General features: G+C 37.5%; 2 protein-coding genes across 3 annotated transcripts in view; one reads left to right on the top strand and one right to left on the bottom strand.

The window, feature by feature from the left end:
* LOC136237814 (mucin-like protein) overlaps positions 1–10,018 on the top strand; it is a 20,389-nt gene extending 10,371 nt beyond the window's left edge. For both annotated transcript variants that reach the window (XM_066028024.1, XM_066028023.1), the window contains exons 7-18: positions 1–107; positions 1,793–2,147; positions 2,195–2,446; positions 3,515–3,892; positions 4,983–5,138; positions 5,197–5,325; positions 5,429–5,548; positions 6,235–6,354; positions 6,419–6,532; positions 6,583–6,705; positions 6,757–6,976; positions 9,754–10,018. The exon at positions 1–107 is cut by the window's left edge and continues 87 nt beyond it. In XM_066028024.1, the coding sequence (XP_065884096.1) occupies positions 1–107; positions 1,793–2,147; positions 2,195–2,446; positions 3,515–3,892; positions 4,983–5,138; positions 5,197–5,325; positions 5,429–5,548; positions 6,235–6,354; positions 6,419–6,532; positions 6,583–6,705; positions 6,757–6,976; positions 9,754–9,877 (2,198 nt within the window). In that variant the 3' untranslated portion in view covers positions 9,878–10,018. The remainder of the gene's footprint in view (positions 108–1,792; positions 2,148–2,194; positions 2,447–3,514; positions 3,893–4,982; positions 5,139–5,196; positions 5,326–5,428; positions 5,549–6,234; positions 6,355–6,418; positions 6,533–6,582; positions 6,706–6,756; positions 6,977–9,753) is intronic.
* Positions 10,019–12,560: 2,542 nt separating this feature from the next.
* Positions 12,561–13,340, bottom strand: LOC136237630 (uncharacterized). Its single transcript, XM_066027846.1, has one exon. It carries the CDS (start codon positions 13,338–13,340, stop codon positions 12,561–12,563), a length of 780 nt encoding a protein of 259 aa, XP_065883918.1.
* Between the last annotated feature and the right edge of the window lie 1,985 nt (positions 13,341–15,325).

The raw sequence follows: 15,325 nt of genomic DNA, 5'->3' as shown, positions 1-15,325 counted from the left end.
CAACCAGTAGTGACTTTGAATTTCAGGGAAGAACCGAGCCAGCAGTTAATTCTAATGCCACCATTTTTTCTGCTTTTGTTTTAAGAGAAGGCAATGACACTGTTGAGGTAATTTTGTCTCATTATGTAGTGTGTCATTTTGTATGACTAACTGAATTGGTGATAAGATGCATCTTAAATTACAATACACAATACTGATCAAAAAGTACCCTAATAACTGTGTGACTTGAACTCTGGGAACTGTGACTTCAAACTGTACTGTTTAAGTAAGGATCCTCCAAAAATGATGCGCACAGCCTAAAATGCCACCTTAGAAATCGTCCTAGAGATATCTTACGCCACAAAAATTACCTTTACGGGATGCATTAAAACAAGAAAAAAAATTCTTATAAGTCAAGAAACTGGATATAGAATTTCAAAAAATAGCCAAAACTTGAATATGGTATGCCTGCCTCATTCACTCACTGCCTGACCACAGTCACAAGCCTAGAGGCCAAACAAAGCAGCACACGGGCACCATTTTATGCCACAATAACAAACTCACCAGTGGGATGTTCCTTCTGGGGTTCCGATGAGTGTAGGCCCTCTGCACCTTGCAGTCTTCAACCAGGCTGCTTGTCTTCTTTGTCTTCATCTGTGCTAATTTTCCATATCAACACTTTCTTTCAGCGGCATATTTAGACACCACAGAATTATTTCAGAGCTGGATTTCAGAAGCGCTTCAGTCCCAGTGCTACTGTAAGAGGTATACTAGCTAGATAACTGCAACTCAACGATTGGGATCCTGTTCGCAATAGATTCACGACCGCACCCATCAAATAAAGATCTAGGTGGACTAATAGCGATAGAGTACGGAGACCACACCTTTTAACAATCTAGCTATTTACTTAACAGTAAACAAGATGACGTCAGCCCTTATTGGTTTAGCTAGCTGTACACCCCTTGGTTGACTCGAGATACTCTAATAGAACAGTCACTCTAATATAACAGTCGTGTATAATATTCTAATAGAACAGTCACAAGTTACACTGTAACTAGCTGCGCTACAGCAATAAACTAAACAAACTAGTATTTTAAAAACTGTTAAAAATGAAGTAGGGATCTATATATGTAATAAAAAGTAGTGAAACAATAGATGAATGATGGTATTACAGCATAGCTCGGTGGGAAAGTCCCTACTTTGGCACATTAGCTTTAATTTTGTTCACTGCCAAAGTAGGGACTTTCCCACCGAGCTATGCTGCAATACCATCATTCATCTCTTGTTTCACTACTTTTTATTGCATAATTATATAGATCCCTACTTCATTTAAAAAATTTTAAATACTAGTTATATTGAAACCAAAGTTTTATGCTTTACCAATTGAACCCTTAGCTAAGGCCATCAATAAGTTGTTTCATGAGCCAACTGATCCACTTTTTTTGAAAATTTAAAATAAATTTTCATAATGAAAAATCAAGCTTACCACTACAAACTCTGAGCACAAACCTTATTTTCTTCCAGGTCTTCTCAAAATCTAGCTCAAAAACACTATAGTTAGAATGAGCTTTTATTTTACTGAGACCACACTCCTTTCTTGTATTTTTGTACTGCCTCGGTGCTGATTTCCATTAATCTTTTTTATTTCATGTGCCCAATCTGCCGACTTACCAACCATATACTCTTGAACAAAGTTAACTGCATTGGAATAAGATCCTTGAGCATGTGCTGTCACCGCAGATACTTTTGTGACAAAGGAAGCATTTGTCCTCTCTCTACTGTTACACACGTTATAATATTTGTATATACACAGGTTGGCATTAACAATACTGTGGGTGATGATTTATTTGCAATAAAACTAAACAGCATGGATGTATCCGACGACTTGACCTCAGTTGGTGACAACATCACATCTTCATCAGCTTTTGTTGAAAAGAGCAGTAACAATTCCATATCAGTGTCATTTCCATCAGGAGTAGGAATAACCATCAATGTTACAGCTGGATTGTTAGTGTATACTTTAGAAGTTCCACCATCTCTTGAAGGAACCACTTCTGGTTTATTGGGTAACTACAATGGTGATGATTCTGACGAGTTTGCGTATCGCAATGGAACTATGATTTCAAACTCATCATCTGACTCAATGATCCATCAGTTTGGACAGTCATGTAAGTTTTAACAATATATAGAGTGTTGTATCCATGATGACTTCCAGGGCAACTCACTGATCCCGAGAGCCTGTTTACATATGGACCTGATGAGAGTGTAGCTAACTATTCATTTCCTGGTCACGTTCCGCCATTTTTGGATGAAATATTATCTAATTTAACAGCAAACTCATCGTTAGTAGATGTTTGCGGTGATAATGTTGAGTGTTTGTTTGACTTTGGTCAAACTGGTGACCCTGATGTTGGCATGGCTGCAATGATGGTTGAAAACCAAACTGCAATAGAGATGCAGGATTCTTGTAAGATGTCTGTAAGATAATTTCTTTTGTGTTTGGTACTCATTTTGGTACTTCTACTCCAAAACACGATATACATTTTCTGTTCACATGGCAGAATATTTAATATTTTTATGTCATCTCCATGACAACTGTTGTGTGTTAGTTATATCAATTGGTACCTACTGAATGTTGAATCCTACTGTACAGTTCCTTATACACCAAATTTGACTCCTGCCATACATTTGCGATAGTGACTCATACTGTCACTTTGTCAAGTGATATATTGCCAATAGGGTGCTTATACTTAGTCACCAAGATTTTTATATCATAATACACAAACTATATGGTGATTTTCAGTTACTATGGTCTACTCGCATGAACTTTCATTATTACCGCCTTTCAAAACATCAAATAGCATAACGAAGCCATTTAGAACTGATCCATAATGCAACAGAAAGTTACTGAAGCAGGTTCTTCCATGCAAGTTTAAGTGGAACACCACTACGGGGAGTGGTATGGTCAGCAATTGTGTGAGTTATCAAAATGGACTTTGATGCAAGCAAGAACGAGTGGCTTGAAGTATTCAGTACATTTAGTGTTGGGTGTAATTGGTTGGGAAACGGACAAAATTTAATGTATAAGGTGCAGCATAAAAGGTACCGTTGCTTCTTTGATAATGATTTATGAGGGCTTGGTAGAACAATGGATATCCAAATGTCTGTTAACCGAACAGTCAATTATCCATATGCCAAAACAATTTTTTGATCAGAGTGTTTAGTCAACAAGCCCACAGTGGTTGGGACCAGCCACCACTCTACAGATTCATGCTGGTTAAGGCCCTACTTAAATGTTCTGGACTTTACTCTGTTTCTTGCAGCCACCACTATTCTAAACCTGGACACATCCCTGAACAGCTGTATGCTCTATTAGAGTAATTGACCAGAGCTCTGAATATAAACAAAGGACTATTTGATTTTATGTACTTTTTGGTTATATCAACACTCCTCCCCAATATTAGCTCATATAATCAGCTCTCCACTGTACTATAGTTACAACTGCATGCTGTATCATCATTGTCTTGTTTTATAGCTAGTTTCCCTCCGAACATAACTGCACCAGAAATATTCCTGGCAACAGTTGGGGAAGACTCAGTGTACACATTTACAGTTACTAGTGATAATGATAATATTAATGTGATGGTACTACATGATGGGGAGGATATGTTACCTGACGGTGTAGTAGTCAATGATCTTGATGGTGACAGTTACTCCATAACATGGACTGCTGATAACTCTACTGTACTAAATCTGACAATAGTAGCTAATGATCCCAGTAATGAAAATGTCTCATCGATGTTTATTCCAACTGTTCAACTGTGTGCTTGTGAGAATGGAGGCAACTGTACTACTAATGGCTTACTGAACACAGATTTTTCTTTTGTGGTGCTAAATTGTGTATGCCCAGCAGGTACTTTACTGTGTTATTGTAGTTACATACAGTACATTGCATGCTACTATGTAAGTACAGTGAAGTCTTATTACACACTTATGAAGCTATACTAGTGCAGTGTTTTTTAGAGCTGTGAAACTGGACAGAATATTATAGCTGGTTACTGAGCAGATCATAACTGCCGGTTATCCGGTTAACTGAATTGTCTAAAATTTTCAGCAAATGAGGGTGGTCCCTAGATCTACATTTGTACAGCTGAAAAGCCATCTGTATGGCTACATTCTTTGTTGTCTTGCCAACTACTGCATGAATTGAAAAGATTTCCACTTCTATTTTTTTATTTTTATTAAGGCTTTACAGCACAAGTGCTGAAGGTCTGTAAGACACCTGGTCCTACAGCTTGTCTATTATATAAGTACTTGTTAAATTGGCTACACAAAGTATATCTTTTGGTTTTCATCTGCAAAAGTGATGTGCTAAATATTGAACTACATTTCTGTCAAACTATAGACAACAGCTCTGGTGTTGGTGTATCGAACTGTTAAACCAGAAAACAGGGTTTGAACCTTATATAAGTATGGTTTTAATTGGCTAACGTTTTTTTTCTCTTTTCAGATGTTCTTTGTTCTGGCACTCCCATCCATCCCATCCCATGTTCTCACTAGAAGTAATTTAGTAAAACAAAATAAACTATTTGAAAAAACCAGATACTTCTGTGCCATTGCCTTTTCATGTAATATTTTCTTGTTGACGGCTGTGAAGCACTTTTTATACCAAGCAAAATGCTCATCATCTGGGACTAGAATATTTATAAATTGCTCTCTAAATGCTGTCATCTGTCTTATGATGTAGCCAACTATGTTCCATTTTAATATCACAGGACGAAGTGTTGAACTGTTGCATCACAGTATAGTCGCAAGCATGAATTGCATTTAGGTCACAAATTTGAATACTGCTGGTGACACAGATATTTTTTTTTCTTCCAGGATACATTCTTGTGTGTGTGTGTGTGTGTGTGTGTGTGTGTGTGTGTGTGTGTGTGTGTGTGTGTGTGTGTGTACATATTGCAGATCGACGTAACGAATGAACATGGTTAAATTTTTGACAGGATATGATGGAGAGTTCTGTCAGAATGATGCTGATGGTTGTGACATAGTATCATGTCTTGAAGGTCAACAATGTTTTGACTACCCTGCTCCACTGGTTGGAGCAGAATGTTCTTGTCCTAGTGGATATGCTGCTGGAAATGACTCTAAATGTGTTGGTGAGTGTAATAAAATTTGGTACCAACAAATTGTTCACAATTATTTTATCCACAATAGACATCGATGAATGTGCTAACAGTTCCAATAATGTATGTACTCAACAGTGTGTGAACACTCCTGGTAGTTATCAGTGTGACTGTTATGATGGATATCAACCTATTGATGTTAATGCTACTCAGTGTGAAGGTATCTTTATATGATGGTAGTGTACATAGATAGATGCATATGTACTTACGTGACCCAGTTGAATGCTGTTGATAACTGTTCATGCATGGTTTTGTTATTATAGACATTGATGAGTGTATGGAATACAATGATTGTCATCAGATATGCACCAACACTGAAGGATCTTATGAATGTAGTTGTGACCCAGGATTTGTTTTAATGGCGGATAACCGGACTTGTGAAGGTGATTAAATGGTACAGTAGGACCTCTATTATTCGAACACCTGTGTGCCAGTTAAATCATAAAAGTGTTCAGATAAGTGAATTTGTTCAGATAAATGAAGCCCATTCATTTATATACAGAGTTTCATTCAACTACTCTAATAGAACGTTCACCTAACAACGAAATACTCTAATAGAGTAGTCACTTGTACTGTTCAGATAATTGCAGGTTTAGATAATCAAGATTTGGATAATTGAGGTCTTACTGTATATACAGTACCAGAATAACTGCCTGTAGCCATATGTTCAGCTGTGTCCATTTTCATCAGTAGTATTTCAGTCTGTAGGTATGTATGATTCAATGTCTGCAGGCCCATGCTCTTTAATCAATTACTATTGTATGAGACATTGACTAGTCTTGTGGTAGGCCAGCTTCTTTCATGACCATGCCCACTTTAACATCAGAAATGTGTGATACTATTTGTAAGGGTCAGTCTCAGGTGACCCAAACAAAATGTGACCTGGGTAACCCGAGCCACAACGTTTGTGTGAGCTTCTTGATGAAGAGTTGAACCATCATATGAGTATCTTCTTCTATAGCCACTTAATGTACATCATGAGGTGTTTATAAGATATGTTAAGATTCCCTAACACAAAAAGGATGTCTTTCTTCACCATCTGTATCATTTGTTAAATTTTATTGTGCAGCTGAAGTTAACTGCAGTTCCAATACATGTGAACAGGAATGTGCTATAATTGATGGGAATGCGACATGCTTTTGTCAGCCAGGATACAAAGTGGACCTGGTCAACATAACTGAATGTACAGGTATGTAAGCTGCTGCTATGCAGACAGTCGATATGCCAATAGAGTTATGATTGTGTAACTGTAGATATTGATGAGTGTGCTGAGAATGGTACATGTGATCAGAATTGTACAAACACTGATGGTTCATTTAATTGTTCATGTTATAGTGGGTATGAGTTAGTTGGAAGGAATTGTGATGGTAAGACAAGTATGGAGCATAACAGTTGTTTAAAATTACATTTTTTGCAGATATCGATGAATGTTTAACAGACATTGATGAATGTCTAACAAACATGATCTGCATCAACACAGATGGTGGTTATAATTGTAGTTGTCCTCAGGGAACAATAAGGAATGGATCAAATTGTGATTGTAAGTTTTGTTGCAGTTAATCAATCTCAGCAATTATTAATTTCTTCACAGTGGAGATCATTGCACCCATATCACGAGTATTCACGACTCCTTCTCCCACAACATCTATACCTACCTCTTCATTAGTATCACCTTCACCTACTCCAAGTACAACCGTGTTCCCCAGTGATGATGATGATGACCTATCCACTGGAGCTATTATTGGAATTGTGATTGGGGTTATTGCTGGTGTAGTGATTTTGACAGTAATTTCTGTCATGGTAGTAATTGGGTGAGTATACAGCATTAAGCTAAGTGGTATAAGATTTTTCAAAAACTGACATCACACATGCTAAGTCACTGTAAATGACATGTGTAGTATCCTACCACAATTATACTTTCTTCTCATTTAAAAAAGGATTTGTATATTACAAGGTGCTTGGCTGTAACAGTAAATGTAGGTCTTGTTACACAACTCTTTCTTTCGCAAGGTAATGACGTATTTTATCACATACGGTGGTTTTGTGTCACATATGTTGTACTTACGAAGTCACAGTTTGCCAGATGTAATAATCTATGTGTCTATGTATATTTTTTAAAAGATTGTGTGTTAGTGTGTGAGTTTGTATGTGAGACAGCAGAGCCAAGTGTTTAGAGCACTGACCTGGTAATCATAAGGTTTGCCCACTTGCTGCTGTTGTTTCCTTGAACTTACAAGTAAAATTTTACTCACATTGTTCTGGGCTTTGTGGCCTATTGTCAACTGGAAAAGCAAATGCCCAACTGTCCATGGAATTTCAGGTTCCATAGCTCTATCTATGCGACTTGGACAGTCTTCCTGTGGGTTACTAATCCTACTGCAGGAGGATTAGCTTGCCACACATACTCTGATTCACTGGGCAGCAGAAGCTGTGCTTTGCATGGCTGTCTGAGGCTTTTGCTTTGTAAGTGTGTACAAGCTAATTTCATACAAACTTTGTCATGTTAACACCAAATCATGAGGGTACGCTCTCAATGTCCATAGTGTCTAAACCTTTGAAAACTGTGCATAAGTTGAGGTCTGCTAATGAAATCTGTACAGGGTGGATGTATATATAGTCCTAAAACAAAAACAGCCTTGGGGCTGTAAAAAAGGTACTGCCAAACAAAGTAGAATCAATCAAACAAGCTTATTCAACATGACTGGTCAGAACAAGGACTGATATCAAGTTGCAGCCAAGTAGATTGGAATATTACCATGATCAATTCATAAAACAACTGTTAAGAACAAGGAAAAGCAGCCAAATGACAATATAATAACAGTTGCATGTGTATTTGCTCTAGTTTTATTGTATAGCTTTAGCTATATACAAAGAGAATGGGTAATACTGCATTCACTTGGCCGCAACTTGATATCAGTCCTTACCAGTCATGTTGAATAAGCTTGTTTGATTGATCCTTTGTTTGCAGCTGTTTTGTTTAGGATATTACACATTTTTGTCACTAAGTAACATCAATCAAGACCAAATAATTATACAACCACCTTTGGTTATCATAAAAGCTTCAATATTGTGTGTATTGCATTATAGCTTGGGACATGAATCGGTATGCATCCCCAAAACCGAAGAATGTAGTTTGGTTGCAAGTAGGCAGGTACTTGTAGTCTAAAAGACCGCAAAATAAATCAGCAATTAGCGTGGGCAATGTTATTATCTTGTGAGTGCGTTTATGGAAATTAACCCATCACTTCCCAGAAAACGGCAGGTCAGATTCGAGCAAAACTACTCCTTATGTTTACCTACATATCAAAGATTGTCCCATTAAGTGTACGAGTGGCCTAATCAAAACTTTGAGAAAATTGTTTATAGTGGCTCTCGCAAGAGAGGTGGAGCTGCAAGATTTGTACTGAAGAAATTTAACTAGCCAAAGAACCTGTGGTAGTATGTGTGAATCCAAGGCTGTGGAACTAACAGTCTAAAATATAAACGTCAAAAACGTTGGTTTAGTGGGTGGCTTGTGCTAATGAGTATGCAAAGGAGAGGCAACGTTTTCTGCAAAATGTCATGTGCCGTTATTAAAATATATAAGAGGGATTGCTTACTTAGGGGGTCATCCATTATTTTCAGCCTTAATGCAAGAGTACAAAGAGTACGCTAGGGGGAAGGGGGTTAAATTACACGTACACTTATAAAATGATGAATAATCATTGTGTATATAATGTACATAGTATCAACATTTATGCAGTATGCTTTGTGAAGGAGGGAGGGGTTAGAAAAAAGAGTACTCTTTGTACGCTTGCATAAAGACTGAAAATTATGGATGGTCCCTTAGTAATATATATGCATTTACCAAAGGTTTTGTTGTATCTTGAGGTTTTCTCACAAAATAGTTTTAAAGGTTGGTTTAAGGTGAGCATTCTATTAGAGTTAGTCATTTGTGTAAATAACTCACAGTAGTCGTGCGCCCTACTTTGACTCACTACCATGAGTCTTGGTGAGTTCTGTATCATGTAAAAAAATAGGGATGAGCCTATTTTGCTTTTTTTTCCCACCTATTTTTCTTTCCAGCAATTCTTTAATTTCTTACCTATTTTGCTCAAAATTTTTCTATTTTGCTGAGCATCAGTAAAAATTAATTGCAATATCTCAAGCTTACAAGCATGTGTGACTGCTCTATTAGAATAGTTCGTATATAGTGACTGCTCTATTAGAGTATCTCGATCTTTAGACACCGTTTCCTATTAGCATATGTTGTCCTAATACTATGCATGACTGTTCTATTAGAGTATCTCAATCTTTTTCATACAAAATGTACTAAGTTGTCATTCCTAGGTGCCCATTTTTCCAATTTTCCACCTATTTTCCTAGCATTTTGCTCTGCTTTTACCAACGTATTTTTCCAAAAAATTTGCTGGCAAAATCGGCGCATCCCTAAAAAAGAAACTACAGGCGTTTTAAAATTATTTTTGTAGAGTCAGTCAAATCCATCCACTAATATTGCACTATTTCTGAAGGTGTCACACCAGCTAGTCTAGTGTAAAATGTAATTGTATTGTGCAGTAACATTTCCTCTCATTGTTATTATCTTTAGGAAATCACGAGGTGGCCGTAGCAGCAAAGTACACACATTCCCAGTTGGTGAAAACTTAATAAAAAAGAACAAAGCAGCCGATATAGAAATGGAAACCATCTCAAATGGTGCAGGAGACCCATAACAATAACAGTATTAGGCTTGCACAAACTCTGTATCTTATGTTAAGTGTTGTTGTTGTATGAGGCTTAACTGTTTATTGTACTATGACTGACAGTTGGGACATATTTTAGATGTAAAGAAAAATATATAATGTATGTTGCAATGTTGTGCTATAAATAAAGTATGTAAGATTGCATATTGTATTGTATATCATGCAAATATTTACATAGATATCTACTGGTAATATAATTATTACCAACAGAGGTAATTACCTAGTATATACTTACAGCCATGTTCTCCTGTGCTTGGCAGGCAGGTATGAGTCAAATATGCCAGCATAGTAAAAAGCGCAATAGTCTGGAGTGTTATGCTAGCATATCAGGTGGATGTTTCAGATTATGGAGCTTACTATTGATACTCCCTGATAGAGCAGTCAGTTGAGAGCACTCTGTACATAGCTCCTTAGATCAATACTCTCTAATAGAACACTCACTTTGTAGTGAAATGAGTATTCACTGATTAAATCTTCCAAGACAAAAAAGATCGCTGACCTAGAAGCATAATGCAAGTACAATGGGAACACTGAAGAACATAATAGGTGAAATTTTTGGAAATTCCTGAAAGCATTTTGGAAAAATTTTGAGTGCACTTAGGCCTATTGGCAAGAACAAAGTTTACTTCACCCGTTAAATCTAGTGCCACAGCTTAAGAGAGTCTGATGTGTATAATTTTGCATATGAAAACTATTTACAACAAAAAAAGCGAATTATACTGTGTACATTAATTCAGTGATTAGGGAAAATCCTTGCAATTTTAATTTGATGTCAAATATATAATATATATACTTATGTATCATACAGCCATCATTTCATGAGACAAAACTCATAAATTGCATGTGTGTTTGAGGTTCAAATGATTATCAGGTTTCTACACCTTGCCTTTACCGTTCATCTTCGATTCTCATCATCTCCATCATATGTACTGCCAATGTCTCTGTTGTGTTGGTGATGTGGAGACTTGACAAGCCCAGTGGTTCCCTTTGTTTGGCTTAAAAGCCAACAAGAGGTCAATACCGTATAGCCTAAATAATCCGAGGAGGAAAATTTCCACTGATTTCACAGTTTGAGTGTTATCAGCAAAAATTTTACCCTTGAAATATTTAGACCTCCATGTAGTCTAATATATTTTGGGAGTGGTTGCAAATCCACAAAATTTTAATTTTTAGCAACATTGCTCAACCTCAAAAAATTTGCCCCTTGAAATATTTAGACTATACGGTACATTATTTGCATACTTCATGCTTTAATAGAACATGGTACACAAGACAGTGCTACTGAACAGTACCCGGCCAGACTAGACAGTTTCTCCTTACCCACAGCAAATCATTCAGGCACTTCCAATATCTCATCCCTATCAGGAGGCTCAGCTAGGTCACTCCTCAACAGTGATTGCTCTACATTATCGAGTACTGTCTACTCAAATCACATTATAAAGTGCACATACTCTCAAAGTTTCTTCAGGTCCAATACACAGTTCAGTTCCCTATTCCTCTTCTTAATAGTACAACAGCTGGCCCTACATTCACGAATAGCACCACACCACAGGCCTACATCATCGTGCACCTTTTCTAGATCTAACAGCAGCAGCAACACAGTGCCTCTGAAACAAGTACCTTTGTCAACACAGCAACCAATAGGAGAACAACTTAGAAATCAATGATGGGAGGGAATGTTCTGCAGCAACAAACCAGTCAGGTTGTTTCCTACCACCTCTCTCGTTACAGAGCAGATACGTACAATACCAGAATCCCTCCATGTTTGTGCCATCAAGGGATCCAACACAATACCAGCTTGCTGACCAACACTATGACCACCATTTTGTGTGTCACTATGCCAAAGCACCCTGGAATTTTTAACTGTCTAAAGTTTTACATGTGGAGTGCTGGAATGTTGGAAGCCTTGTGGAGATGGATGGTGGTATATAGACTGCTACAGTTTGACCTAAGGGTCATCCATTATCTGTTGACAAAGTACAAGAAGTGAGACACTTCCGTATGGGTGTACTGTAGTATGTATTAGTGTGACCAAGTGGATTGGTGATGATCTCTATGAAGTGAATTTGTGATGGTAAACACTAAAAGGCTCTAAAGATTCAGTGGACACTGAGTAAATCAGTTAGGGAACCACAAGAAATTATATCCTTATAGAATGTAGTTGGCATTAGCCATTGTTTGTAAAATGAAGGAGTCACCATGCAGAGGCCCTAACTAACATGGCCTTAAAATGACTGACCCCAACACCCACACAAAAATTGTGAAGTACAGATATACTCTTTAGAAGATGCTGGTGTTGCAAGGACAATACAGAAAGTGGCACTTTTGGGCTCATGCACAATCATTAACTGAAGCTGTTCTATCAAGAGGCTATAGCCAACAAATAACACAGATACTTGCTTTGTAACCGCATGTATCTGTAATGCTATTTGTATGTGTGAGCTGATAAAATAATAATAAGAACGATGCAGTGGAACTACACATATCGCAGGTAGTGCATGCTGTATTGAATGAACATTGGAAATCCCATTTATCAGCCACATGCAACTAAACAAGAGATACAGTAGCAGTTAAAAGTACTGAACACTTGGTATGATAAAAGTATAAAAATTTCATTTAACAAAACTAATGTGCACATTATCTATTCATTGACTCAACTTTTGTTTGTGTTTTCAATAAACTTTTCAACATCTTCAAATGGAACTTCTTTTACAACATGACGAAGATATGATAAATCTGGATTAGAGTGTGCTTGGTGTTTTGGGGGAAGTGTTGACAATTCTTCAGCTGTGAATACACGAGACTCTGCAATCCTGGCATAACACGTACCATGTTGATAAACAGGATCAATACTAGCTTGAAAGTTGACCCCTTTACTTGTTAACATTGATAACTGCTCTTCTTTAGGTTTACCATGTAACTCTTTATCTGAGAAATACTCCCGGGCTACTGTGCTTACAGCGTTTCGGTATCCATCTTGACGCCGCCATACAATGCATTCGTATGCTTCCTTACTAGAAGGGACTGTAAAACATCTACAGTCAAACACTGGCTGTGTTCCAACCTTCTCTGGCATATAGATTGGTAATAAGCTACCAAAGTACACTGAAGCATCAGCAGCCATTAGAGACTGGATTTTGAATACACGCCCACCAAAGGGGTGCTCAGATTTCTGTCCATTGATGAATACTAACGTAATTTCGTCACTTTGAGTGTACCCAATAGCGGGGTTGTATGCTTCTACTAGATGTAGAGTAACTGCTTTCATGGTTTCTGTAAATCCACTGTAAAACGGTCCTTTTTTCTTCAGCGATCGAGTGAAAGAACTAAAGGAGCGTCCATCCAAGCGCGCAATGACAATATCTTCCTGTCTGAATCGCTGTGCTGTAGTTACAGTTTCGTACTGCTTCATGCGATCACCCAGTTTGAGCATTTTAAAATTGACAAGATCCTCGAGCTGGCCAAAAAAAATTATGACGGTTGCGCTTATTGCTAAATAATATATTTACGCGCTTAGCAACAATTAACCTCGTCATATAAAATTTAGCTAAATTACTGATTAGTTACTCATGTGTCTAGCTCAGCTGGTTTCTCTTTAAACTGTTCCACAATTGTAGCTACATGATATGCAGGGCCGCCCAGAAAAATTAAGGGGCCCAGGGCAAAGAGTTAAAGTGGGGCCCTTGACCCAAGTTGCAAGGTGAAGACCAAAAAAAAAAAAAAAAAAAAAAAAAAAAGGTCACAACCTGCTGGCAATGACAATAACTACCCATCACCAACCATATCTCCTTATCTATAAGCTTGCTACACTGCTCCTCTGAAGAATACTGTGACTGCTCTATTAGAGTATTTAGATCTGACTGCTCTATTAGAGTATATCGATCTTTTAAACAGGTATTCAGGGGGCCCTTCATGGGGCCTCCTGGGGCCCCTTTCAGGCTGGGGCCCGGGGAAAAATGCCCCAGTTGCCCCCCCCCCCCCCCCCCCCCCGTGGGCGGCCCTGATGATATGATATCATTACTTTATAAATTGTAAAAAACATTTAGCTATAGCTATTGAAGAGGGAAAAATGAGTAAAAATAGGAATTTATTACTGTCATTGGTTGTTAAATCTCATTTGGTGACCTCTAGTGTATAGCAGTCAGATGAAACTGGTATGAGATGGATATATTGGCAGGTATGTTGATGTCTCGATGAGGTCAGGTTAGTTTCGATGATGTACCATTTTGATAACACCAAAAGGGGGGAGTAATTCAAAAATGAACCTTGCAGCATGGCTTTGGACTGATTCAATAAGAGATATGTCTTTATCTGTATGTGGTGCCCAAATGACACAAGTACTCAGTATTGATGATCTGTTGTTACAGTTTGCTTTGACTGATGGAGAACAATTAATTTTGGAGATTGTGCTGTAGCAAACTTTTGACTCTAATTTAAAAAAACAACAAAAAACAGCAACTATTTTTTAGGGAAGCACTGCATCAGTATAAAAAGTACTGCTCAGTAGTAAAGTACTGCTTAGCAGTGCCTTATGCGTAACATACACAATTAGCATGCATACGCGCAGGTACACTAAAAATAATACTTGTATAGATGCTTTAATTGTCCAAGACTTGTTGTAGAGGCATTAATCGAGTTCCAGATTTGAATACCTTTGTAGTATAAACAAGGTGACTTTAACTTTAAAAGGGGCAAACTCTAGCATAGCTACATACAACAGGACTTGGATATCCAGAAATGTGACTGAGTTCTTGAGAGATATACAAATCTGTGGAACCTATCTTGCACACGTATTATATTGCCATCAAGTAAGTTACATCTTCTAAATATCTAGGCATCACCAAACTTACCTACACATCCAATCAATCACTAGCAAAGTTAATCAATGCCTTTATATAGTTACAGAATCTACGTCACTGTCCAAATGCAATTGTTACAAAAGTATGGCTAGGCCATGCTGCAGTGCATCATCCATATTGTACCCCCACAATATTAAAAGAATTGAAGCAGTATAGAGAAGAGCATTCAGATTTTGTCCTAATGATTTTCAAGACACTCTATAGCTAGTGCTACTAGTATGCTGCTGAACACATACACACTCAACCTATTAATGTATACCTACTTTACAAGGAAGAGAGAGCACTAAACTTATAATGGTGCATAAAATTTTATCGATAATCCCATCATTAAATACCTGGATCCTCCCTTGTTTACAAATGATTTTCGTTCATAAAATTCCAGGACCTACACCATACAGAGGCCATAAAATACTATAATACTTCAGAAAAGAACTTGCAACTGTTCTATTGTTTACTCAGATGCTTTATAAATAACTGCATGTGTAGTATATTCTGATCCCACAATTCCATTACATGAAGGTACTTATTTTATATCCTTTGATCCACATTTACTTACCCA

This window comes from Dysidea avara, chromosome 11, assembly GCF_963678975.1.
Source record: "Dysidea avara chromosome 11, odDysAvar1.4, whole genome shotgun sequence".
Lineage (NCBI taxonomy): Eukaryota > Metazoa > Porifera > Demospongiae > Dictyoceratida > Dysideidae > Dysidea > Dysidea avara.
The sequence above is the reverse complement of the archived record's forward strand: the minus strand, read 5'-3'. Positions and strand labels throughout refer to the sequence as shown.

What these genes read in the sequence shown, in the direction of transcription:
- LOC136237630 (XM_066027846.1), bottom strand. Translation starts at nt 13,340, where the DNA reads ATGCTCAAACTGGGTGATCGCATGAAGCAGTACGAAACTGTAACTACA.